The sequence below is a fragment of the Gymnoscopelus microlampas genome (assembly GCF_963454915.1).
Source record: "Gymnoscopelus microlampas genome assembly, chromosome: 12".
NCBI classification, from domain to species: domain Eukaryota; kingdom Metazoa; phylum Chordata; class Actinopteri; order Myctophiformes; family Myctophidae; genus Gymnoscopelus; species Gymnoscopelus microlampas.
This window is the reverse complement of record NC_139949.1, coordinates 29,310,189-29,336,529: the sequence shown is the minus strand read 5'-3', so window position 1 is coordinate 29,336,529 and position 26,341 is coordinate 29,310,189. Positions and strand designations below refer to the sequence as shown.

The following is a 26,341-nucleotide window of genomic DNA, read 5'->3' as shown; positions in this document are numbered from 1 at the left end:
ACCATTGCACTGTGCTCAGACCTTCAGTAGCAGTACCAAAAGTACTGCACAAGCCAAATGTAATGCATATTATGTAACCACACAGTATACTCTGTAATAGCTTGCCTGGTTTTGAATTGATTGCTTGACATTTGGCCTTAGCGCAGCAGCAATGCACGCCTCTTTTGATGCTTTTAGAGCAGAGCCTGGGCTCCCGTGTTCCTATAAACACACTCACAGCTCCAGTAGAAAGCCCAAGGCACTGCCCTGGCTCCAAGCACAGCCATGGCTTCTTCTACTGTAATGAGGGAACCGTCTTCCTATGCTACAACTCTATTTATTTTCTGTCTTGTTCGCTGTTTCTGTCTCTCCCATAGACGTGTGAATATATTACCTCCGACAAGCAGCTTGTGTTTTTGCAAGCATTTGTCTGTTTGTGAACGGAATATATATCAAGACGTAGTGCGAGGGTTCACCTACTTTGCTGTACAAAATGTCGCGAACATGCTTTTACTTTTTTCACAATCTCATTTTTTCTCTTGCTTTCTCCCAATGCGGAGTAGCTACAATACTGCTTTACCATCTGCTCATATCTGTGAAATACTGTACCCCCCACCTCATCCTCTCGCCTCCTCATATCCCCTCTCACCTTTATGTTCTCTCGGGGTCCGCTCAGCTCTGCCATGCCGGCTGGGGTCTGTAGCAGTGGTTGCTATGGAACTGCAAATCGTCCATTTAAACTGTAGCACTCTAATGGATTTGGAGACTGTGAACATTGTCTACTGGCTTCATCATTGCTTACATCTGATATAAGACTTACAAGACACACAGAAACTTGGAACATTTCTTTCCATTGGCCAAGGCGGCACATCTGGCTTTGTTTGAATGATTATGGTAGTGGTGGTGGTGATGATTAGCCTGGTAAACACTCCCGGTCACGGAATTCAATTTCATTTTCATTCAGCAGACCGGGGCGGTCTGCTGAATGAAAATGAAATTGAATTCCGCGACCAGGCTAGGTGATGATGTTGGTAGTGGTGATGGTGATTATGATGATAGAATGATTATGGTGGTGATGGTGAGGATTGATGATGCCATACTTTTATTACAATGTCCTCCGTTCTGTCTTCTTATAGGATTGTATCCAGTTGAACCAGTACAAACTGAAATGTGAAATTGGAAAGGTGAGTCTCTTAAGTGGTCTTGTGTCACTTTAATACTTTGACTTTAATCAAATACAAACATTTGTGTACACTGCTTGGGCTTGCTGGCCTAACTGCATGATACAAAGTTACTGTAATAAATCACAATTCATTCATGAACATTCAACCATTTTTTGCTAATCTGTGTATTCATAGTGACGTCACTCAACATCAAAATCACGCTTATAACATGTAGTCACACTTGTCTTTGTAGCACTCAGTGTGGTCCAATGTGTCTAATGTCTTTAACGATGCTTTCAATTTAAATAATTGTATAACTTCATCCTTAATTTCACACTGTTTATGTTGTGTTATAAGATTATTAACATTATATTATGTTTAGGGATACATCAATGAGTCAATTGATTAAGCTGGGTCTCCAATTTGTTATAGGGCTCCTATGGTGTGGTCAAACTTGCCTACAATGAAGACGATGACAAACATTATGTAAGTTAGTGTTTCTTCTATCCTGCCACAGAATCTGCTGTCTTGACAAGAGAGTATTTACCACATGAACCTGGGGTGACCCGATAGCCGAATGGTTAGGGGGCGTACCAGAATGGACTCTGATAGCAAGGCCAGACCTTTGCTGCATGTCCCTCCCCAGCTAACTCTCTGTTTACTGTCTCTCTCCACTGCATTTTAAATATGCAAAGAGCTTTCCATACTGTGTAAGACATAAAAAGCCATTTAAACACAGTGTGGCCTTAGTGGTCACCACGGGGTCATCCCTATGTTCCCCAGGTTCTATGTTCCCCCACTAAGGTTAGGGTTAGGGTTAGGTAAGCGGGGAACATAGAACCCGGGGAACATAGACACGCTCCCGTCACCACTGTACCCTTTGACACGGATGGAAAATGTTCTTTCTCTCTCTGATTTGAGTCACTCTTTTGTCTGGAAAATGGCCTGTAAGTGCATGCTGGGAAAGATTGCACAGCACTCCACCCTGGCTCAAATAGACATACAGGAAATAAGGAAAGATAGAATGAAAGGCAAAGAGGAAGAGGCATGATGAAATGAAACATGTGAGGATAATTCTATTTTGTGGCATTTGGAATTGGATTCACATAGTATTGATTGGATTTGGCATCTGTGTCTGCCGCATGAGCACAACCTGTGCGTTCACCCAGAGCATACCAGACACACACACACACAGTACAGGTAGTCTTTACAAATAATTGATAGTCTCTTTTAGGCTTTAGGAGGAAAGGCAGAAGCCCATACTTAAGCAGAATAATGGCTTTATTATAGTGCAACACATTAAAAAATGAGTAACATTTGATGCATAAATTTCAGTTTTCCCTTCACCTCTGTATGTTGTATGTACACAGTAAAATGTGAGCATTCATTTAACGTTGGTATTACTGTAGCATCCTGTATTACACTGTGTGGGTTTGTTAGTGCAGTCTCTGCTGTAATTATGTACACGCTGACAGTTTGATTGGCAGGGGTCTGGTTTCACAACTGCTGTTTATCAGCCGTAGGGGGCCATAGGGGGCTCAAGTAATTCTAATTGGAAGAAGAAGAAGAATTAATTCAGCTAAAACCAAAGTACCATCGGAGCAGGAGAATTTAAAGGACTAATTAGTCACTTTCAGAAGGTGAATCATTGTACTCTCTTGCAGTCAAGTATTGAATTGCTGCCGCTCTGAATAAGCTGTCGGAAAGTGAGCAGAGAGGTTAGGTCAGGACATGAGCACAACTGGCCCTCGTATGTGAAGCTGAACAGATGCATTAGAATATTCCTATTATATATAATATAATATAGAATATTCCTTTTTATTTATGAAAACATAATTATATATCCGAACCATTGAAATACAGTATATCACATTTTGGATATATATTATTTTAATATAAAATATTGTATGCATTAAAACTTAATTGAACGACGTCTTTTTCTTTATATCTCTCATTCTCTATGTACTGGCCGAGGTTGGTGCTAAGAAACTCGCTCTCTTGTGAGATCAAATTAAATGATAAATGATATAGTATATCACATTCTATTGCCTCATTTTAATATAAGCTTATACAATATTATGGTTTAAATACAAGCCTTGACATGTCTGAAGAACAGACATCGCTCTGAGTGACTGCTGTGATGGTGGAACAATGTTTACCGTGACATGAAATGGCAAATTATAATCAAACTAATCTATTCAGTCAGACTCATTAGCGTAATTGTTTTTACGCTTTTGTTTAATTAAAATGAAGGTACATGAGAGATATGACAACAAGGAGGAAGTTTTACCTTGAGTGACATTCCATAGTTTTTACATTGCTTTCTCGGTTAAAGGATCTACACCATGAATTTAATAAAAAAAAAAATATATTTAATATCATATTGTTTATGTCCCTCAAACGTTTTTCAAAAGTTTTGAGCCTAAATCAAGCCTCAGATATACTCATTCCAACTAACTTCTCTCTGGCTTATAAAGCACTTTCACCTGCAATACCACATTGTCCTGTTTGGCACGGGGCGCTATTGAGCCAGTTTGTATGCATGTTATCTCCTGGTTCTGTGTGGAAAAAGTAAAACGTTTTTAGTTGGAACTGAAAAAACGGGGGATTGTACCAAACGTGACGTCACGTTCGGGTGAAAATCAGTTTGGTCTGTTTTGAGTCCAATTTACAGAAAACCCCAGATATGCTGTGAAAGCCTGAGTGTTCAAACTGGGGTGTTTTTTGGGATAGAAGAGAGGTAGGGGAGACCAAAAACACACAAAAAAGAAGGAAAAGTTAAAATTCATGGTGTAGTCTGGTTGTCTGACATTACCAAATGGATTGCCCGATTTAGCTTGACCTATGTTATCATTTTAAATCAATTAAAGTGACGTGTGCAGGGATTAAAGTTCTCAGTCCTGGGGACTGATTTCAGTCTTGAGGATTCCATGTGCCATGTTTAAAAATCAAAAATCACATATTGGGACATGGTCTGAAAATAATTTTCAGTCTTGGAATTCTTTTTTGCTTTAACCCCTGCGTGTGATTCAACGTTGTACGTACATCCAGTGTAGCGTTGCGTTCTTCCGAGCGAGTCTGTGTTTGTGTGTCTGCAGCGTGGTGAGACGTTTGTGGATAGCAAGGGGCCATGGATGTAACTTGGATCTGTGCTTGTAGTCTCTCCATGGCTCTGTGATCGTGCAACACAAGCTGTTGTGTAAGGTTACAGGTGCCCAGAACCTCACGAAAACTCACAAGGCCGATTATTTAATTTATTTTTATTCGAATATACAGTCGAATATTCCTTTATTTTTAATATTCTAATATATATTAGAATATGGACTATTCGTTGACAGCCCTTTTTGTCACAACAGAATTGTATATAGTTATGAAAAAAAACTAATGCATTCCTATTTTAAGAGCTTTTTGAAAAAGTAAGTAAAAAAATTGCCCGATTCCTGAAGTCCCTCTCTGTCGGAGACACACGTGTATACATGACATATGTAGGAAAAGCCAAGTAAGTGGAGCCCTCTACGAGCTTCAAGCTCAAAGTGAATTCAGTTCAAAATTTCAATATAGGTCATTTTGACCCCTCCGTCACTCAAGTGTTAAATGTTCACCTACAGTACATCTTTTAACTGTTCAGCCAGATTGGTAACAGTGGCACGCTTTTCTTAGTTTAGTTTTAGTTCATGTGACATCGTTCATTCTAGTATAAAGAAAGTAATCATATTCCTCCATGACACCTCCATGACTTATTCATAATCATCCCCTTCTTCCACAGGCCATGAAACTGGTGTCCAAGAAGAGGTTAATGAAGCAATGTGGTTTCCCACGTATGTATATTCTTTCTTCTTCTATTTTGAGGGTATGACTAATTACTTTGAGCGATTTAAGAGGAGCGGTGACATTGTGCGGCTCTGTTAGTTACTGTATGTCGTGGCCTTAAGGTGACTTGTCCACGAGATCCTGATCTCATTGCCACAACTATCTCGTAGAGCCCTACATTAAAATTGGGGTCCTGCGGTACCCAGTGCAAATCTCACAGGAGAGGGCGTTTTTTAAATTGCTGCAGGCGGAAATGAGCGGTCAAAAGAAACGTACGTGTCCCACACCGTCCTGCACCATCCCGCAATGAACCGGATGTCTCTCTCATTCGCCATGCTCCAACTCTGGACTCTTTTAAGGCTGCCTTAAAAAGACACCTATTATCTCAGGCTTATGGCAAATAGTTGTTTGTTGTTTTGTTTGTTTGTTTGTTTGTTTGTTTGTTTGTTAGTTGTTCATAGTTTTTGATGTAAAGCGTCATTGGGTTCATGAAAGGCGCTATATAAATTCAAGCTATTATTATTAGTTGTAGTATCATTATTATTATTATTAATGCATTTGAGTCCCAATGGAAATATTGTGTGAGTCAGCAGCACTTGACGGTACGTATATTTTGCTATCGGTGGGAGTGGGAGGTCAGAAATGAACTGCAGGTGGTCAGAAATGAAACCATTGCGGGAGAGGGAAGGAATGGTCAGAAATCCAACGGGAGTGGGACTAAGAAAACAGCAGGGCTCTGCCATCAAGGTTCTAGTGGCTACAAGATCAGGATTTCGCTGCCACGTTGTGACCATAAGATCTAGATCACGCGGCCACGTCACATCAATTGTGGCCATGGCGTAACTCACTGAACCATGCCAGGTCACCTCCCCTCTTCCATAAAGACCAGAACAAGGAAGTTATCATTATGTTTCTGTGTGGTGATTTTCAGGTCGCCCACCCCCAAGAGGACCCAAAGCAGCCCAGGGAGGGCAGCCCAAAGTCTTAGCACCGCTTGAAAGGGTCTACCAAGAGATTGCCATTCTAAAAAAACTGGACCATCTAAACGTAGTTAAACTTGTGGAGGTTGGTGGTGTTGTTTTTGTTTTTTTTATTTGTCTCTCCAAGAGGAAACCCAGAAAATGAAACACTCATTTATTATTTCTTGTATACGATTTCACAAGCCATCAAATCTACCATTAGATTCTCCACTGTAGATGCAGTTGATTACCCTACTACGGTCATATCTCTTCAACATGACTCACTGGTGTGACCCAAACAGACGATAACAGGCCTCTCACTGCACCTTTTTTTTTTATTATTTTATATACTTCATTGACAGGTGTCCTCCAATGGTCTACTCGCTCCTTTTTCCCCAAATCGCTTCACCGAAAATGCTATATCTACAAGGTCACAACGTGTCGCATTGCGTGACACATTGTGAGCATGAAGATGTAGATCAGCTATTTTTGCCTATTTTTGCAGAATATTCACATATTATGACATGCCCAGAATAGGGACTCTAGGGTTCATGTGGTTGACAGCGTTGACCATACATGATATGCTGGAGAGAAAAAAATGTTTCACCCTGAGCTGTGAAAATTCACTGACAGATTCAGGTTGGCTTGTACTGTAGATCTAAGCCTGATTCATGCTTCGGCTACAAGGTGCAACAAAAACAACTTATTTTCAAATGAATAGAAAGTGTTGACTTCTCATCACTTTTATTTTTTTAATACTTTGTCGCTAAACCATGAATTAGGCTTCATGGTTGGGAAGGTTTGGAAGATGAGAGCTGACTTGCAGATAGACTTGGAGCCCACTGCTCCCCGGTGACATCATCAGAGAGCTCCTCAGTCTTGGCCAGATGGCTTGTGCAGCACAGCACAGCACAGGTAGGCAGTCAGTGGGAAGGCCTGGCTGGTTAAGACGCTGAGTGAGCCAGGACAAATGAGTTTTAAGTATAACGTGGAGTCGTTTTTCTGCTCTGCTGTGCCCACTACTGCAGCACACATTCTGCTCTGTTGTGCCCACTACTGCAGCGCACGCACACACACACACACACACACACACACACACACACACACACACACACACCCTTCTTTTGGACACCTCTCTAAATTGGACCGTGGCAATGGACTAATCTGCTGAGGCTGGGATGAAAAGATTGAAATGTGTCAACAGATGGTTGAGAACAGACTGCTCCTCCTTTTTCAGTATTTACCCTGAATTCAAGAATATGATTACATTTGTGGATAGTGATCACATTGGTGGGTGGCTAAAAGTAAAAATGACTTTCTGCTACTCGTACACTCTTTCTGAGTTCAGATTCTGAACCTATATAAAACTATTACATGTACTAGTAGACAGTAGTAGTCAGTGGATTTGAACAGGTAATCACAAAATGAACACCACCAGTAAATAAATAAAGAGCCCTGTTAATGCTAAAGCAGGGAGAGGCAATGTCATGCTCCACACTAACATCTACTTGTAACCTGTAGGGTTGCTGTTGAAATGCTGTCACTCATAACAATGGATACTTTTGACTTGTTTCAGGTGTTGGATGACCCTGCAGAGGACAATCTTCACATGGGTATGCCCACCATTATGCTCTCTCTCATATATTCCTTATATAGTTTTGTCTCTCCCTCTTGCCTTCTCTGTATCTCTCCATCTATCTCTTTCACCCTGTGGCTCTTGGCACAAATGCCACCAAATGCATACTCTCATAACTTAGTAATGCAGATCATCTTTCAGCCCCTCTACACCACCTCAGGGCTCATGCAGTATGCATACAGAATCCTTCCATCAGTAATGCCAGGTCACTATTGACGGAACTGTTAACGCTAATTTACATTTTGTCAAACCGTCGATCAACCACGTTGTATGATAACAATGGTATATTTTCAACTGAAGAAAAGTATCAACACATTTTTTACAGTTGAAAACATTTACGCTTTTGTCGTACGATGCAACCGTTGGACACCGGAAGAAATATAAATGATCCTTCGGTACAGCTGCTAGTGTGAGATGTCAAACTCTTCATCTGCCTAATAAGCTAATAGCCTAGTGGTATTTAACTAAGCCTCATCAAGTGGTTTCGATGTGCTGCTAAGGTGTGCCAACAAACAGAGTTGTACGAATGACAAAACAAAGGACGTGGACTTATCTATTGCTGTGTTGTCTCTCTCTCTCTCTCTCTCCACACAGTGTTCGAGCTAATGCACAAGGGGTGCGTATAACTCATGTCCTATTTTTTTTTATGTATAAATGCTTATCCACGCCATCCCTTTACCTTTGACCCCACCAGTATCCTTACCACACCCCCTGCTGTGGCCTCAGTCATTACTGGGAGCTGCCTGGGAGATGGCTGGCTTTCAGCTTCATCTCAGACTTCCAATGGCTTCATTATGTGCTTATGTTTTCATTTACTGCTTTCACCTGTGGAACCACTCCAAGTCACCAGGGAAACTCGCTCTGACGTGAGGGCTACCCGCTTACCAAGCACGTCAAGAGGACGGAAAGCCAGTGCCGTTCTTCTTGTAAATTAGGGCTGCAACTATCAATTATTTAGCAATTATTCTAGCAATTATTTAGCAATAATTCTATCGATTACTTTTTCCATGAATTGAGGAGCGCTTTTTTTTATCGTTCGTTTTCTTTTTACATACAGTATCAATGAAATGACGCGAAAGAAATTCTATTTGTTTTTTTTGTAATCAACTTAATTGATTAGTTTGATTTTATACTTTGTCGTACAACAGTGTTGCACCAAAATAGCAGGGAGATGGATGACCACTAGTAACACTACTCACACTACTACTATACCCAGGCTACCACCACTCATACGCTGTTGGTTTTAGGAAATACTTCTTTGACATGGGAAACACATTTTTTTATTCATGAATATTGATCTGTCTGACTCTGAATAATCTCTGCTTTCAGCTCGGGTTAACCCAGAGCATCTACACACATTATTACATTTAGATTGACTTTAGATTACTTTACATTTAGATTTTAGTTGACTGAATCATGGAGGGTTAAGTGATTTGCACTGAAATGTCTAGAAGTCATTTGCAAGTGAGGGTCTGGCCTTTTTAGCGGTGCCAACCGCTCTACACCTGACTTTGTCCGTTTGTCCGTCCGTCCGTATGATCCTGACGGCAAATAAGAAACACATACAAACACACGCACACACACACACACACACACACACACGGACTTGGACATTGCCTATGCCATCTCTCCTCTCTTTGCCCACACGTGCCACTGCTTATCAAAGAGGGGTCCAGGGACCCCCAGCGTATGTTATGTTCGTCCGCCCGTTTAGAGCACGGGATTTCAAACAGCTATAACTCCAGTTCGCAGCATGCCACCAAGTCCTAATTTGATATGTGGACTTAGACCACCAATAGGGACCAGCATGAATTGCTGAAGTTATCAAAGCGGGGTCCAGGGACCCCCCCCGTATGTTATGTCCGTGTAAGCACGGGATGAGCACGGGATTTTAAACAGCTATAACTCCAGTTTGCAGCATGCCACCAAGTCCAAATTGGGTATGTGGACTTAGACCACCAATAGGGACGAGCCTGAATTGCTGAAGTTATCAAAGAGGGGTCCAGGGACCCCCAAGCACGGGATGAGCACGGGATTTTAAACAGCTATAACTCCAGTTTGCAGCATGCCACCAAGTCCAAACTTGGTATGTGGACTTAGACCACCAATAGGGACGAGCATGAATTGCTGAAGCCCCGTCCCCTATGTCTTCCCATTGGCTGGCCTTTAAACAGCCATAACTCAAGTTCACAGCATGCTAGGGAGTACAAATTTTGTACATGGACTAAAACCACCAATAGGGACAAACTGTAATTACTTAAGCCCCGCCCCCTCTGTCTGCCCATTGGCTGGCCTTTAAACAGCCACCATTCCAGTTTGCAGCATGCTACCAAGTACAAATTTGGTAAGTCGACTCAGACCACCAATAGGGACGAACTGAAATGAGTTAAGCCCCGCCCCAAAGGCACCGCTTCCTTCACACAGGGTGTGATTTTTAATCCTGTGAGTTATTTGCTGCACTTTCAAATAGATACTGAAATGGGGTTTTGACAAGATTTCAGTGCACAGATTGGATACAGAGATGTTCTTGGGCATTAAATGGCCACTGTACTGTATGTATGTGAGGTGTGGGGTGGACTCTGTATTTCAATAGAATTCTGGTTTCAATAATGCCAGTGAGGGTGATAAGCTCTTTATTTGGGTCTTACTCTAATGTACTGTCAGCATGTTAGGTTTTTATCTAGTCCATTATCTGACTGCCTCCTGTATTTTCAGTCCGGTGATGGAGGTACCCACAGACAGTCCTTTCTCAGAGGAGCAGTCCAGGCTCTACTTCAGAGACATCATCCTTGGCATAGAATATTGTAAGTATAACATGTAGAATCGGAATCCATTTTATTGGCCAATAAGGCAATAACACAGTGAAACCCGGAGTGTTCATTTTACTCTGAGGGGGTAAAAATGGGCCCTTACAAGGATTTTGACTTGGTTGGTTTAGTTTCTTGTCAATGATGGTGACAATTGTAATACTTAAACTGTATGACAGAAAGCAAGTTTATTTGTAGTATATTTCAACAACAAGGTAATTCATAGTGCTTTACATCAAGTACAGTATCAAATCTTTATTGACTGACTTATGGCTTAATTAGATATTTGAACACTGACCTGCCTGTGAAGCACTATATTAAGACACAGAGCAGAAATAAACACACCATAAAAGGACATTTGAAAATAAAAATAATTAAGAGAGAATAACCATAATAATTGATGTAGCATCTCTCACAGTCCTTGAAACAGATAAATCAAATTGCGTGTGTGTGCGTGTGTGTGTGCCTAACCGAACACTAGTCAAATAGTTATTGTCTCTCCATGGCCATGCCCTAGAGGCCTGGCTTGTGTCATAAATCTAATCAGTAATGAGTTTCAGATCAGTAAAAGGGCTTCTCTTTGGATCTGCCCTCATTTGACTGAAATAGATCCATTTCACAGGGCCATGAGCTCAGTCACTGGTGTAGATCAATAACAACTCTCAGAGGTTTGAGATGCACCCAATTGACTATGGTCAGTTCAATATCTGAAAGTTTAACAATGTCATTTATTTACCCACCTGAAGCCGATTCTACATGTCTCCTAAATCTCAACAGTATTCTGAAAAACGTATGTTTCTATATCAGTGGTGCTCAATCTTTTTCATGTCAAGGACCCCCAAAATGATATGTATTTGGCCGCGGACCCCCATCAAAATATCTTGTTCCAGGGACCCCCCAGAAGCAAAGATTTGAGTAAAAAATGTTCGCTTTAAAAATATATATATTCAGAAGATTTGCACACATTTTCACGATTTTTCAAAAATAGCAGATCTTCAAGCTCGTAGCGCGGCACTCGGTGTCGCGCTATGAGCTTGTATATCTGCTATTTTTGAATAGCCCAAAGTGTAAAATAATGCTTTTTTTAGCTCAAATCTAAAAATGACACAGTTCCAGGTCTTAATGGGTTAAACCAGTGTTTTCTTTATTTCAAGGACCCCCATAACTCTGAGAGTGTACAAATGTGTACACTCTCAGAGTTGCATGCTGCGTTCAGACTGGCAGATACAAAAAATACAAAGCATATTTGTAGCTTTGTTGCTGAAGTTGAAACCAGATCATCTTTTTTTGTAGCTTTGTCGCTGTTGTAGATTTTGTAGCTGTTTTACAAAAGTCAGTATCTTCATGTCACTGGCTTCCATTGAAAAGGAATGGTAGCCTGTATCTTTGTTGCTGCCAGTGTGAACGCAGCATCAGACCTGTAAAGGTCCTTTTGAAACCCCCTGAAGGAACCCCACTTTGAAAACCACAGTTTCACCCATTTTTTTGTATTTTCTGTGCGTGCGTGCACGGACTGCAGTGCTCACGCGCGTGCGTTTGTGTCCATCAATGATGTCATCGGTAGGCAGGTCTCTGAACTGTCCACAGCCCACATTTCTGAGATGAAGAGTCAGTGAGTAGACAGAAATGGTGCCTTCTCACTGTGTGACGAGCATGAGGAGGACCAATTATATGACATAAGGTATTAAAAAAAGGGTGAAGTGCTCCTTTAAATCTTGAGGCCTGTATTGTCAAGTGTTTAATCTTTCATTGGTCTCTTTAGACATGAGGGCACCACGTGACCAATCACTGGTGAGTCCACGGTTAAGCCTCAGATGGTTGTCAAGTGTTCAGACTTAGACAAGAGTTTAACCCATTGAATCCGGGAACACATCTCTGTCATTTTAGATTTCTTTGGCTATTCAAAAATAGCAGATATACAAGCTCATACAAGCACCGAGTGCCGCGCTACGGAAAACGCCGAAATTTAGAATCAGGGCTCCGCGCATCACCCCCCTGATGCGCGGATCTACAAGCTCTTGCGCGGCACTCTTTGCCGCACGATGAGCTTGTATATCTGCTATTTTTTAATAGCCAAAGTATAAAATAATGGTTATAGCTCAAATCTAAAATTACACGGATGCGTTCCTGGATTGAATGGGTTAAGTGGAAGATGTTAATCTCCCTCTCTACCTAGAGGGAACTCAATTTTTTTTTATACTGGCGCTGTCAAGTCAAGGTCAGTGCATTTAAATAGTGCCTTTATCCAATGTGCTTTACAATGTCCATTATTACATTCACCCATTCACAATTTCAACACATACACAAACCATGCAAGGCACCAACCTGCTTATCAGGAGCAGTTACTGTAGGGATATTCGCCCTCAGACTAGACGTGAGATCTGAGCAGGCCGTATGCTGAAGTCAAAGTCACGATAGAATGATAAATGCCGACAGTTTAGGTCAGGGGTATTCAACTAGATTAGGCAGGGGGCCACAATTGCAAAATAATTTGGAGTTGGGGGCCACACAGTGCGCGCAAATGCACGCGCGCGCAGCGCGCGTGCATGTGTGCACACAATTTCGCGCGCGTGCACGCGCGCGAAATTTTTCGGGTCTAATTCGGGTCTAATTCGGGTCTAATTCGGTTCTATTTGACCAATATAAATCAACCTTTTTTCGGGTCTAATTCGGTCTAATTCGGTTCTATTTAAGGTTCTAAGTTAAGTTCCAATGAAAGATGGCCTTTAAAGAACTAATGAAGGATAAATAATTTGTACTGTTTTAACTTTGATAACATAAATTAAAGTTAAAATAAATAATAATTATGAAAATTAAAAAAAAAAAAAAAAAAAAAAAAAACTTTTTTTTTTTTTTTTTTTCAAATTTTTGGAATATGGCCAGGGGCCACAAGGAAGCTCCTCGCGGGCCGCACGTGGCCCGCGGGCCGCCAGTTGAATATCTATGGTTTAGGTGATCTCGCCGTACGCCCATTATTTGGTCTACACCACTTTGATAAATGAGAAAACAGCGATACCGGACTACTCCGATAGCGTAAAGGACACACACAGGCATAACACCAGAAGGAGCCCCACTGATCTCACTGAACCCAGTTTCGGCACAAAAATGGGGTCAAATTCTGCTATGCCGCCAGAATGTGGAACACCGCCACATTGTTTTATGACCAACAGTCATAAAACAATGTGACTCCTTACCCTCCTTCAAAAGACGCTCTATAAGAGCACCTACAGGTGGCTGCAAATTGTAACTGGCCCCTGTAAAAAGTAAAAAGTCTAAGCTTATCACCGGATTTGTTTCCTTCAGTTTACAACAAATCTCTTTGCTGTAAATAGCATACCTACTGTGCAAGCTCACAACGCATCGAGTTGCGACGTGTTGTGAGCTTGTACATCTGCTATTTTCACAGAATGTTTGCCTATCACAACATGCTCAGCTCAATAGCAACTCTAGAGTTCATGTGGTTGATATAAACATTACGAGACAACATTGGACCTGGATTATAATCCATGATTCAGTAGTGCGCAAGGGCCATTTGGAGCTGGTGTAGCCTAATTCTAGGAATATGACACTTCACTCTCTCTCTCCCTTTTCTCAGTGCATTACCAGAAGATAGTGCATCGGGACATCAAGCCCTCTAACCTGCTACTGGGGGACGATGGCCATGTGAAAATCGCGGACTTTGGAGTTAGCAACAAGTTTGAGGGCAGTGATGCCCTGCTCTCCAGTACTGCTGGCACTCCTGCATTCATGGCTCCAGAGGCCCTTTCAGACAAACGGCAAAGCTTCAGTGGAAAAGTGAGTTGTTGTCTAATAATAAATGTTTCAAAGAAAAGAGGTCGCACAGCTCGTAGCCACGATGCAATAACTTTTTTTTATTTCACCAACGTTTCGAATCCTGGAGAAGACCTATTGTGTCGAAACGTTGGTGAAATAAAAAAAGTTATTGCATCGTGGCTACGAGCTGTGCGACCTCTTTTCTTTGAAACAGTTATATATACTGTATATATCTCCCGTAGCCAGCACCTCCGATCTACTGGTGTGCGCTCCTGTTCCATTGTTTGCCTAATAATAAATGTTAACATAACCATTGCCATGATAACAATAACCGCAGGGGTGCACCAGTCTAGTAAACTGCAGTAAGTGCCAGCTGAGATGCCTTTATAATCTGTCCTCGCTGCTCTCAGTAATGGACAGCATTATACCACACTAAAATAAGCTACTGTAATGTGCCGTTTTAGGAACAATTGAAGTTGACCGCACCCACCTCCACATTCCTGTCATCCTCTGATCTTTTTACAAAATAGTGATTCATTCTGAAGCCTTCGATGGTAATCACTATTTAGGCTTATTGATTTGGCATCCCTATTCTGGAGGCGAACATTCGCCGGAAATAGGCGATCTTGTGAGCTTGTAGATAGGCTATTTTCCGCAAAGACATTCAGTGTAGAAGGACAAAAGGAGGGGGCCTAGGATAGACCCCTGGGGGACTCAAGTGAATGACCAATAGGGTTCCTGTGGTTAATGGATTCGGCCATGGAAAGCCCCTGCATGTCCAGAAATTACGGACCAGAATAGATGTTTGATTTGTGGGCAGAACCCATCAGGGCCTAAGTGGGTTTTGAGTGCCTTAGGCGGTTGGACCTCACAGTTGTTAAGGAAAATGTGAGCCACTATTTCTCTGATTAGTAGTCTGTTCTATATGTGATTAGGCTGTGTTTAAGCCATGCTCAGGACTGCTCTGTGTTCACTATCATCACTGTATGTACTTTTTGAGATCTCAATTCTTGAATGTGATATGAAGCTATTTAGAGACAGAAAAAAAAACAAGGCCGTTGGTCAGACCAGTAACCACTTTATCCCTGGCATTTTTTGCAAGAAAAAAAAAGCCTAAAAAAATGCAGATCACACACACACACACACTACAATGAACAGTTTGTTTAGAAACAAGCTGTGGCAGTCTTGTCTGTCTGTTCCAAGCCCTGTTCCCAGCACCGGCCAGCGAAAGCCGCCTGTGTCCACTCTGAGAAGTGCTGTGGCTTGCTTACACGTCCGCACTGAGCATGGGAACACTTGCAAGCATATCATAGGCTGTCAATCAGCCTAATCATCAAATGGTCACGGCAATCCAGTGATGTCAATCTCAGGACGTCTGAATGTAGGACTGGTATCCCAGTCAAAAAGACTGGCTAGGAGTCTGTGGCTCTTTGATAGATTGACCAGGTCCAAGCCACTGTCGTCAAGCCTTATACATCACACCATAGAGACAGATTGCTTGCTACTGTGAAAGCGTGTGAGAGAGTGGCAAGGAGACTGATGGATGGCCCCAGCGGCAGCCTAGCGTGGCTATCTGAAACCAAATCCATCTCTTACGGGCTGGAAAACTCCCCAAAAAAGACTAGGCATTGATTTGTGTGGGGCACGTTTGTGTGTTTACAGATCTGTGAAATTCCATCCATGTGTGGTTAACTTCATCCTGTGACTAAATGTCTGTGGTTTGTGTCTGGATTTACACTTTACCAATCATTTAACCTATCTACTGGTATTTCCTTGCAGGCGCTGGACGTATGGGCAATGGGAGTGACACTTTACTGCTTTGTCTTTGGAAAGGCAAGTCAACACACTTTCTCTGACCATTTGTCCCTCTTTTATAGGTTGTCTTCAACTGACCCACAAGCCTCAGCTAATGTGATCTCTGGCTGGTTGTTGTTTTCTATAATGCTATGCCCATTAGCAACACCATTTGTCGGCCTTGGTAGAATGTCAATAGGGCCACCCCTTTTTTATGATTTATTGTTATGATTAGTCCCTACATAATCTTGCTGTAGTCAGTGTCAGATTTTTGTATCTTCACACTTTTTCCTTCTCCCTGCATGCAGTGTCCATTCATTGATGACTACATCCTAGCTTTGCACAACATGATAAGGAGCAAGTGTGTGGAATTCCCAGAAGAGTAAGTCTATCAGTTTGTCATTTCTTTCCTTTGTTTAGATTGACAGGTAGAACTTTATTGATCCCAAGGGAAATTCATTCCCTCCATTCTTTCCTTGTCTGTTCACAGTGAGGTCACTTCACCTATATGTACCCGCAGTACCATCTCAAATATCCTATCTTGTCTCAATGTCTCGCATTTGCTCTAAGCTCTAAACTTCACCCATGTTGTGCTGTCATTAGAAATACCGGTGTTTCTTTGTTTTTGTCCTGTTTTGCACAACCGGCAGGTTAAAATAAAAAATGGAGAACTACCTGGCTGGGTGGAAAAGCCAATGTTAGGAGAACAAGAACTAATCAGCAGAGAGAGAGAGGGGTAGGGGGGTCATGAAGGGTGTAAACTGGTCCTCAGTTAAATTAAATTTCAGCTCCCCTCTAAGTAAGAGAACAGGCAGAGTGAGACCTTTAAATCAAGTTCTACAGTATAACAACTTGAAAAGAGAAAGAATTGTTTTTGTATCCAGAGAGAGAGAGAACTGCAAATATATTGACAATGTCCTGATCAAATCCCAAATGAGGTTTTTACTAGTTATAATAGACCATACAGTATTTTCACTTTCAGCACCCAAATTGACAACCAATTATCCTGTTTGACACACACACACACACACACACACACACACACACACACACACACACACACACACACACACACACACACACACACACACACACACACACACACACACACACACACACACACAAGCTTAAATTTACTGGCAAGTGTACTGTTAAGATTGCAAAAAGACTTCTTTCCCAGAAGGTGGGTGGAACATGGTTCGCAGCCTGATTGCAGTTAATTTTACCTACTATATTTGATTATAATTTTGCTATATGTTTTTACCCATTTCTTTATCTTTGATTGTACATACATTTTTTGCTTTTATATCTCACTTTCTTCGGCAATGTAACGTATGTTTCTCATGCCAGTAAAGCCCCATTGAATTTAATTGAATTTAGAGGGAGAGGTTCAAGTGTAAATATAGGGGGCTTTGAGTGGGAACTGAAGTATGTGCTGGGGTTGGTTGTCATGTTGCTAATGATGAGTGTCTTCCCCCTAGTGTGATGCTGGTAGGGAGCTAGCACACTCATCCTGCTTCCAGAGCAAATCCCCTGTACTAGATGGAACATCTCTATACAAATCAATATATGTATTACCTCGTCCTCCAGCCTCCAGCCACATGTATCAGCCCTGGCGGGGGGTCTCAGTTGAAGGATCTGTTTAGAATTGATGGCTGTACAGCTGTTTATGCTACCAATATCATCACATTCAATTTCTATACCGCTGCTGTTATGGTGCGTAGTCATATTTTGTACCATGCCTTGTCTTTGTGTCTTTGGACAATTTTCATGTATTTATGGTTATAAGCTATAGCCAACTGCAACTGCAAGTGATGTCACCTTCTCATACCTTTCTGTGAATTAATACACTGTATTTGATGCTTTAGCTCACAACTGGAAATATTTTATAACAACATGACCTTCACTTGCTTTGCTTTACGATCTCCATGAGATCAGATCTCAAGCATTCAAAAAGTAAACGCTGCTGGCCTGCTGCCCCCCCAAAAGTCAGCATTGTTTGTTTACAATTGCAACCAGCCCCATTTTCCCTTCACAGCTCAATGTTAACATTGCCATGTCCCCCCCCAGACCAACGATCAGCGAGGAGCTGAGGACTCTGATCTTACGGATGCTAGACAAGGACCCAGACATCAGGATCACTATCCCAGAGATAAAGGTAGAGACACTCCCAGGCTGAAGTCATTGGTTTTAAACACAATGAGCATCAACCATGAGAACCCCCCCCCCCACCCTTCATTAGACGTTTGGTGTTGACTTAGGTACTGTAAGTAGTTTACAGTGGGATTCATTAACAACACTATGTTGGCATGACTGCACCTGTCTGTCTCTATAGAGCAGATAGTTAATCTGGTTTTCTGGTAGAGGACAGAGGAAGGATGCTCCCTAGTCTCTTTGTCGTTTCCATGACACAATGTGATCAGTGAATTTCCCTCTCTCCAAACACACTGTTTGTGAAGGAATATATAATTAGGTTGTCAAGTCTCTCTCACACACACACACACACACACACACACACACACACACACACACACACACACACACACACACACACACACACACACACACACACACACACACACACACACACACACACACACACACACACACACACACACACACACACACACACACACACACACACACATACACACACACACACACACACACACACACACACACACACTGCAGTACATGCAAAACCTGTATTGTGTCATTGGTCCCATGGATCTAGCTTGGGACCAATGACACAATACAAATCACATTATACAAACACAATGTATTCAAGGTACATCAAACATGCACATCCATTTCCACAAGTGGCATCATAGAAAATGTGAGCGAGTACATACAATAGAGATGTTTACACTTATACATCCAATGGCCGTTATCGTTATGCTTAAATTATACATACGAAAATAGGCAATCTACAAGCTTGGTATCCCGAGAGCTTCATAGTTTGTGTGTGTGTGTGTGTGTGTGTGTGTGTGTGTGTGTGTGTGTGTGTGTGTGTGTGTGTGTGTGTGTGTGTGTGTGTGTGTGTGTGTGCGTGTGCGTGCAGTTGGACCCGTGGGTGACCCAGGGAGGTACTGACCCATTGCCTCTTGAGGAAGAACACTGTTCTGTGGTGGAGGTGACTGAGGAGGAGGTGCAGAACTCAGTCAAGTTTGTCCCCAGCCTTTCAGCAGTGGTAAGACCCTCTCAGGACCCGGCATGTTCACAACCAACTGCCTGTTGAATGGAATATTTAGCACACTCTCCCTCCCTGTGACTTCCATGAAGACTATATCACTTCATTAGCCTCATTTAGACTTTGTTTTGCGACGTGTCATGAGCTTAGTTGTAGATCTTCTGTTTTCTGCGTGCAACACAGTCCTATGGAGTATAAATGAAGCAAAGGAGTTGCCGCAGTAGACTGTATTGCCCCTACTCACCCCTATATTTATATGTATATTATTTAGGGTATATAATTTGCCTCTGTATTAGTAAATGCAGAAATTACAGCGATTAGTAAATGAAAAACATTTTGTATCACCATCAGTGGTTGTCTCAAAATACTAAGGCACACCTGGATTTGTCTCATGGTACAGCAGTACACCATTTGGGAACCACAGGGTTAGGTTATTTGACTTTTAAATGTGAAATAACCTCCAGTGAGTTTAGATTGTGTTCTATCTTGGCCCGTTGATTCGCCACATATGCATGTATATGCAAACTCCAGGCATTTATCTCCTGAAATGAAATGTGAATGAATTAGAGTGGCTCCTCGCTTAGCTAGTGCTATTGTACTAAACATACAAAAGAATGGGCATGTGGTGGTACTCCTTTTCATCCAGTAGCCATTATTTTATCCTGACTTATCAGTGTGTTTAATCTAAACCTCTGAAATTTGCTCTTAGTGCTAGCTAGCAGATACTAATGTATATGATGTAGCAGATAATTTTGGCAGGATTTATGCATAAGCAATGCTGCCATTGTGTGTGTGTGGGGGGGGGGGGGGGGGGGGGGGTGTGCGTGTGCAGATTTTGCACAATGGCACTGCTTTGAAAAGGTTAACACTACAAACGCCGAGCCTGTACTGTATGTACTGGTGTTTACACTACTGGCAACCTGCCCACATAATCCCATTTCAGATCCTGGTTAAGGCGATGTTGAGGAAGCGCTCCTTCAGTAACCCGTTTGAGCTTCCCAGCAGGAGAGAGGAGAGGTCCATGTCAGCTCCTGGGAACCTGCTCATGTGAGTATAGTAAATACACACAGTTAAACAACCTGTGACTTACCCAACGTCTACACTCCACTGTTCTATACCTCAATCCCCGAAGACCGAAGTCACCTCCCAAATATATGCATGCACGCACGCACACACAGAGTCCTGTTGTCTTTTGACTTGTTATACACGTGTGGTATTTAGCAGTCTGCCTGCCTGACATTGGTGCTAGTTAAAGACTCTCACCACTGTCCCTGCTAGCATCCATTTCTAAAGCAGGAGCTGCTGATGTCTGTTGCCATAGCACCATAACTCATAAGTCTCGTACCGTATGCTGTGGCGCTTAGGTCTTTTATAAGTGTTTCTGTGTGGGCTTCTTGCAACTTTCAAGGTTATTAGAATGAGACCGACTCACCACAGTGCTTTTGCCACCGACTTCTGTCGAGGGTTGAGAGCTTTTAAGGGCGAAGAGCTGATCTCCCATCATGCCCTTATCCAACCCAGGGAAAATTGGAGCATGTACAATGGAGTGCAGTGTTATGCCATTGGAAGATAATCTGTATTATGGCTGTCTCTCTGCTTGTGTATTAGGTCCTCCCTATGTGTTTGTTTGTGGGTCATCGGTAATAGCAGATTATACTGTAATTCCGCCAGTGCATAGGCAGGATCAGTATATGATTGGGTTTGAGGGGAGGGGTGGGTAGAGGGTACTGTATACATGCATGTGCATACATGAATGTACCCGTCTACATGCAAATAATATACTATCGACACGTTTCAATTCACACAGAGAATATTTAGTCTGGGACAACAGAGAAACAGAAAAAGTATTCATCGTTACAATGTTTTATTTAATTGCTCTCCGCTAAACAATAAAAATGCCAACGTGCAGTGGACAGGCTATGGTTTGCATGACTTTGTTAAACAGACATAGTTTGCATCCTATGACTATTATGGACATCAAACACTAGAAAACATTCACTCGAGAGACAACGTATGTGCGTAACATGCGTTGAGTGAGCACCCATGGATGGATGGCCACAGCAGCAGATAACATTGTGTTTATTAGAGACACATGATCAGAAATTGTTTTTCATGAATAAACATGCATATTGATAAGTGAGGTGCTTTACTTTTAGCCTATGATTTATTTCATTTTAACCTAAATATACAGGAAAATATTAATTGATATATCCCCTAAATTTCTCAAATGAGGCTTTCTGAGGAGCTTGTGTCTCTTTCAGGGGAGCCAAGCTCCCTGTAGCAATCCTGTATTTCAAACCCTGGGTTTGCTCCTTTGCCTCTGCACCAGGCTTTCAGAGCTAGAGGCTGCTTTCTGAGGAGAATGGTTTCTGAGGTTTTGTTTTGGAGAACTACTGCCCCCTGCTGACAAAGGAAGGAATAAGCCCGAGATCAACATGAGCACTATGTACAGGCATAGCACCAGGAACCATTTATAGCCACTAAATTTCAAACCTCAACGCAGTTCAACAAAGGTTATGAGCTGGTCACCGATCGGGGGTGCAGCTATTTGGCAGAGCGTGTGGCACAAACTCCTCAAATCTTCTCTGGCCTCCGTAGGTGACCTTTGCCCTCACCTGTGACATTTCAGGGTTGTTGTTTGTTTCATCCTGCTGCAGGGATTCGTGGCCCCTCCGTCCCTCTTTTAAACTTCACCCCTCACTAAGGTAACAGTGCAATGTGGTCTGGCACGCTGTCTGTCCAAATCTACCCCCCCACCCCTACCACACACACACACACACACACACACACACACACACACACACACACACACACACACACACACACACACACACACACACACACACACACACACACACACACACACACACCATACCCCTCAGCCACTGTTTGTCCCTCTCATGAGTAGTATGGGGACGAGCCTGTTCTCCATCTACCATCCTGAGATCCTTGTCATCTCTGTGTTGCTGCCATTTAACGTTGTGTTAAATGGGTCAAGAGTGTTGTGGCGTTTTCCCACCTTCATTCATTCAGTATGAGTCAGAGCTTACAGTATGTGAGGAAAACAACGTTTGCCTGTGTGTTCCCTTGTTGTTTCTACTGTGTTTGACTCAATAATGCAGATAACTTAATCCATGCAGGAAAAGCCATGGTGAATAATTCTTTCTTTACTTAACTTTCAGAGCGAGCAGCTTTCCAGCTCAAATACGTATGCAGAAGCGATCATATACTGTACAAACAGCCATTTTACTGACTAATCTATCTCTCTTTCCTCCCATCTTTCAGGAAGGGAAGCAGTGGAGATGGAGCTAGGGAAGCCGAATTGGAGGACCTGCATGAAGATGAGCCCTCTTGAGTCCAGTCAGACTGGCTTCTAGTGACGCCCACTTCTCCTCCTCATCCATTTGCTCAAAGACAGTATGCTCAAAAACACTTCACCTTACATTCCATTTCAACTCTGAAATGCACTTTGGGCTCATCTTTCTAGGCGCTGCGCAGACACTCAACTTTTAAATCCTATATATTGCAGATGGTGGTAAATCACCTCCCCTTCAGGCTTGCTCTTCGCTTTCTCTGTCTCTTCCTATCTAAATCAGATGATCCTTCCTTACCCAGGGACCTTCCTCAATTCCTCACTTCTGTCTCAGGTCTCTTAGCAGTTAGCACCTCAATGACCAATTTATATATCATCTTACTTAAATCAACCGCTGCACTACTTTATTGGTGGGACTGGCAGCACTCAGACAGTGCTAGAAGTATACAAAACACATGTCAAATGTTAAATACTTTGACCTATCGCATGCATGGTGAACATCGGCCTCTCCACAGGCAGGCACGCATCACAAGGATCTTATAGACATTATTGCATGCATGCAAGTGTAACTCTACCGCACCAGACTCGTTGAAATAAGTCAAACCACAGGGCTTTTCCATCTACACTGACACGTTGTTTTAATACTGTACATAATAGTAGATGTGTTGGTGTGCTGTTGGGGGTTGTTTATCCGTCTCTATCTGTTTTCCTGTGTCTGTGCCATCTATAACTTCTCTTTTTGGAACCAGGCAGTCAATATTGAAGAAGCCGTGCCGTGCTCTTGGTTGGTCATCTGGGGTAGCTGCCCACCATTGAAAAAACTAGGGTTTGATTCCTGCGCGGTTGCGATGAACACAATTGGCCATATTTCTCTGTCACTGCACTAGTGCCCCCTACATGTTGGTAGGAGTGTCTGTTAAGTAGGTGTTGGCTGTGATTGGGGGCAAATACCGTCCCTGATGTACAGTATGTATGTGTGTATACCGTACATGATGTAATCCTGCCATCAAGATATTTGTCATTATCAAGCAAGTGCTCTGTTGGTGAGCAGGCGCCGACTCTCTCTCCATTTCGTCCACATTCTGCCAGCCGGGAGAGATTGTCTATTAATGAAGACACGTTGAAAGGCATAGTGCGTCTATGATGTTATGCACTGCCGTCAAAAAATCATTACATGTGGTGATTATGACAACAACACAAACTCTCTGTTCACTTGAGCAACATCCCCATGTGGCTGAGTAGAATCGGTGAGTTCAGTGCTTCAAGACTCATTTATACCTTGTCTCAGTTGTAAATGCATCACTGTTGTTCGACACAATGGTATAAATGAGCCTTTAGTCCTGGGTTTACTATTGCTGGATCAACCAAGAGAAAGGAAGTGGTAATGTTTAAAAGGAAAGCATAATGCAGACTTGTAAATTGTACTCTGTGGAATTTTCCATTTCACATATAGTAAATTTACTATACTGTACTGTATGTTCAAGTCATGCACTTTGTATTCAGTAAAATATCAACTCATCAACTGGATACTGTACTGGTCTAAATGACTAAATGATTTGTTTTCAGTGCATGCTAAAAACAAAACAATTTGAGACATTTGTGCACAGTAAGTGATGGGGTGCTTGACTTCTGCTTCTAGCTACATAGTCATTACCTGCATGAATTATCTTTGCCAATTCAGCTTTTCCCAGAATATGCAATTTCAAGTCATGATTTTCACAGTTCTTGACTTTGATGAAGCTTAACTTTTGCATTCCTCCAGTCTTTTATCTGGACTTGAGAAGAACTTGGTGTCAACTTGTCATAATTTGTCAGCTGACTCAGCTTGCAGGAAAACCTTTACCAAAGGGCTGCTTGAACCACCTATGTCAAATGATGTGTTCCAGTTATGCTCAAAATAACATTCTTCTCACAAAAGAAAAAATACCGAACACGTCAAGTGAGAATCTTGTTAACGGTGTGTGGACTTCACTTTGTGTGTTTGTACTGAAAATGTTAATGTAAGAAGTGCAATATTGTTGTCATCGTTGTCATAGATACATGAATACTTCATAACCCTTATCATAGAGCACTCATATTTCTATTACTGTAAAGTCACGTGTTAATATTGGATCTGGTTCAATCCTGACCTGAAAAATAGCCTGTGTAGTAAGAACAAAGCGTTGTTCACCTGTACAATAAGTATATTTGTATGCGCTTGCAATGTCCCTCCCCCCCTTTTTTTGTTGTGGTTTCATACAGTTTTGTTCTGTTATAATTTCATATGGCAGACTATTAATACTTGGTTTTAGATTGGTTTTATATTCCCGCATCAAACTTCAAAGTCAAAGGGTGCAATGAGCGCTGCAACAAAATTACACTGACTTCTCTTTGACTGACTTATCACCTCTTCCCAGAACTGTTGATTATCATTTTACTGTCAATTGGGGCACATTTTCACTGCTGAAATGATTTCTTCTTAATAAATTCAAGAAATATAGGCCAGTTACCGTATCACATATATTACAATTAGGAATCAATTATCACTTAATTTGCACACTCCCTCCTGTGGTAACGAGTACATTTGGCGCCCTGTGGCAAGGAATGTTTCAGTAACTTCCAAAGAGCCACTGCCTTCTACTACACTGGTTCCCAAATTATTTTGGGGGGTCCCCAGATGATTAGCTTAATGTGCAACATTGTTTTCTCACTCAACAGTAAAGAAACCAACATACAGTTTAAGTATACAGGGTATCTGCACATTTCTTTCAAAGGTTTTAAAGATTAAAGATTTGCCTGCGGGTGTCGCTGTTGAGGGATTTTGGCTGTCAATCATCGCCTCTGCTCCGCCCCCCCAAAGGGGAGGGGCGGGGAGGAGAGGGGGCGGGATTAATGGACTGTGATGTCAAAGTCCACGGGGCAATCACAGCACTTTTCTGAGCCCAATTCAGAAAAACCCAGACCGCAGAAAATCCACTGAATGTTCAAAGTTCTGTTTTTTTTGGGTGTAATTGAGGTCAGAAAACCTAAAAAAATATTGGAAAAAAATAATAATAATACATTTGATGTCATGAAACCTTTAAGTTACAATTGTATTACTTTTAAGACCTTTTGATACCAAATTGTCAAAGATTACGTAAGAAAGAGGCAAACATTGTGAAAATATCTGAGGAACCAAGTAAATGTAATGCTTACTAATCCAAGCGATTGTCAGGGTGGGGGTCACCAGTTCAAAAATGATTATTTTGGGGGGTCGCGGCCTGAAAAGTTTGGGAACCCTTGTTCTAACAACAGATCACCCCTGAATCATTCAACTGTGGAAAAGTATACAGTTAATACCTTGTCATGTTAATTTCATGTTGCTACTGCAGTACTTAACCACATAAACCGTAGCATCCCCATTCTGGGCATTTTAAAATAGGTAAACATTCGGCAGAAATATTTTTGGTGAAGAGATGTGGTGTAGAGCAAAATAAAGGAGGAGACAACGTATCGACCACTGCAGGACCCGGTCGATAAAGTACGTATATAAGTAGGTTGTAAGTGGTTAAACACTGAATCATTCATCAACACACTTGTTTCCATGTATGCATTGGAAGAGGATTTGTGTAAAAGGGAATGTGTACATAATGTTAAGCCATGGATTGCTGCTATGTGTTATGTAACTGTCCTGATACCTGTGTTGAAGGTCTCTTTTGTCACTGTGGTTTTGGATGTCTGTAATGTGTCATATGTCTCTGAATGTATCCACTGACCTAAGTCGAATCCTACATACAAAAAAGGCATGGCACCCCTATATGGAATGCATTTGTTACAATGTAAATATGTACTGATAAAAATGCTATTTTTTGCATGCTTTTGTACACCTAGACATAATCAAAGACAATAAAACAAATATCAGTTACTTGATATTCAGTCACTGCTTTTGTGTCTGTCT

General features: G+C 41.9%; 1 protein-coding gene across 2 annotated transcripts in view; it reads left to right on the top strand.

The window, feature by feature from the left end:
* The window catches only part of camkk1a (calcium/calmodulin-dependent protein kinase kinase 1, alpha a), a 53,027-nt gene extending 26,747 nt beyond the window's left edge, over nucleotides 1-26,280 (top strand). The window contains exons 3-17 of one of the 2 annotated variants that reach the window (XM_084073262.1): nucleotides 1,116-1,163; nucleotides 1,575-1,628; nucleotides 4,909-4,960; nucleotides 5,884-6,017; nucleotides 7,488-7,524; nucleotides 8,142-8,163; nucleotides 10,263-10,351; nucleotides 13,950-14,149; nucleotides 15,908-15,961; nucleotides 16,231-16,304; nucleotides 17,993-18,080; nucleotides 18,984-19,112; nucleotides 20,056-20,159; nucleotides 21,770-21,817; nucleotides 22,398-26,280. In XM_084073262.1, the coding sequence (XP_083929388.1) occupies nucleotides 1,116-1,163; nucleotides 1,575-1,628; nucleotides 4,909-4,960; nucleotides 5,884-6,017; nucleotides 7,488-7,524; nucleotides 8,142-8,163; nucleotides 10,263-10,351; nucleotides 13,950-14,149; nucleotides 15,908-15,961; nucleotides 16,231-16,304; nucleotides 17,993-18,080; nucleotides 18,984-19,112; nucleotides 20,056-20,159; nucleotides 21,770-21,817; nucleotides 22,398-22,467 (1,203 nt within the window). In that variant the 3' untranslated portion in view covers nucleotides 22,468-26,280. The remainder of the gene's footprint in view (nucleotides 1-1,115; nucleotides 1,164-1,574; nucleotides 1,629-4,908; nucleotides 4,961-5,883; nucleotides 6,018-7,487; nucleotides 7,525-8,141; nucleotides 8,164-10,262; nucleotides 10,352-13,949; nucleotides 14,150-15,907; nucleotides 15,962-16,230; nucleotides 16,305-17,992; nucleotides 18,081-18,983; nucleotides 19,113-20,055; nucleotides 20,160-21,769; nucleotides 21,818-22,397) is intronic. The other variant, XM_084073263.1, reaches the window with a different exon arrangement.
* Nucleotides 26,281-26,341: the final 61 nt, after the last annotated feature.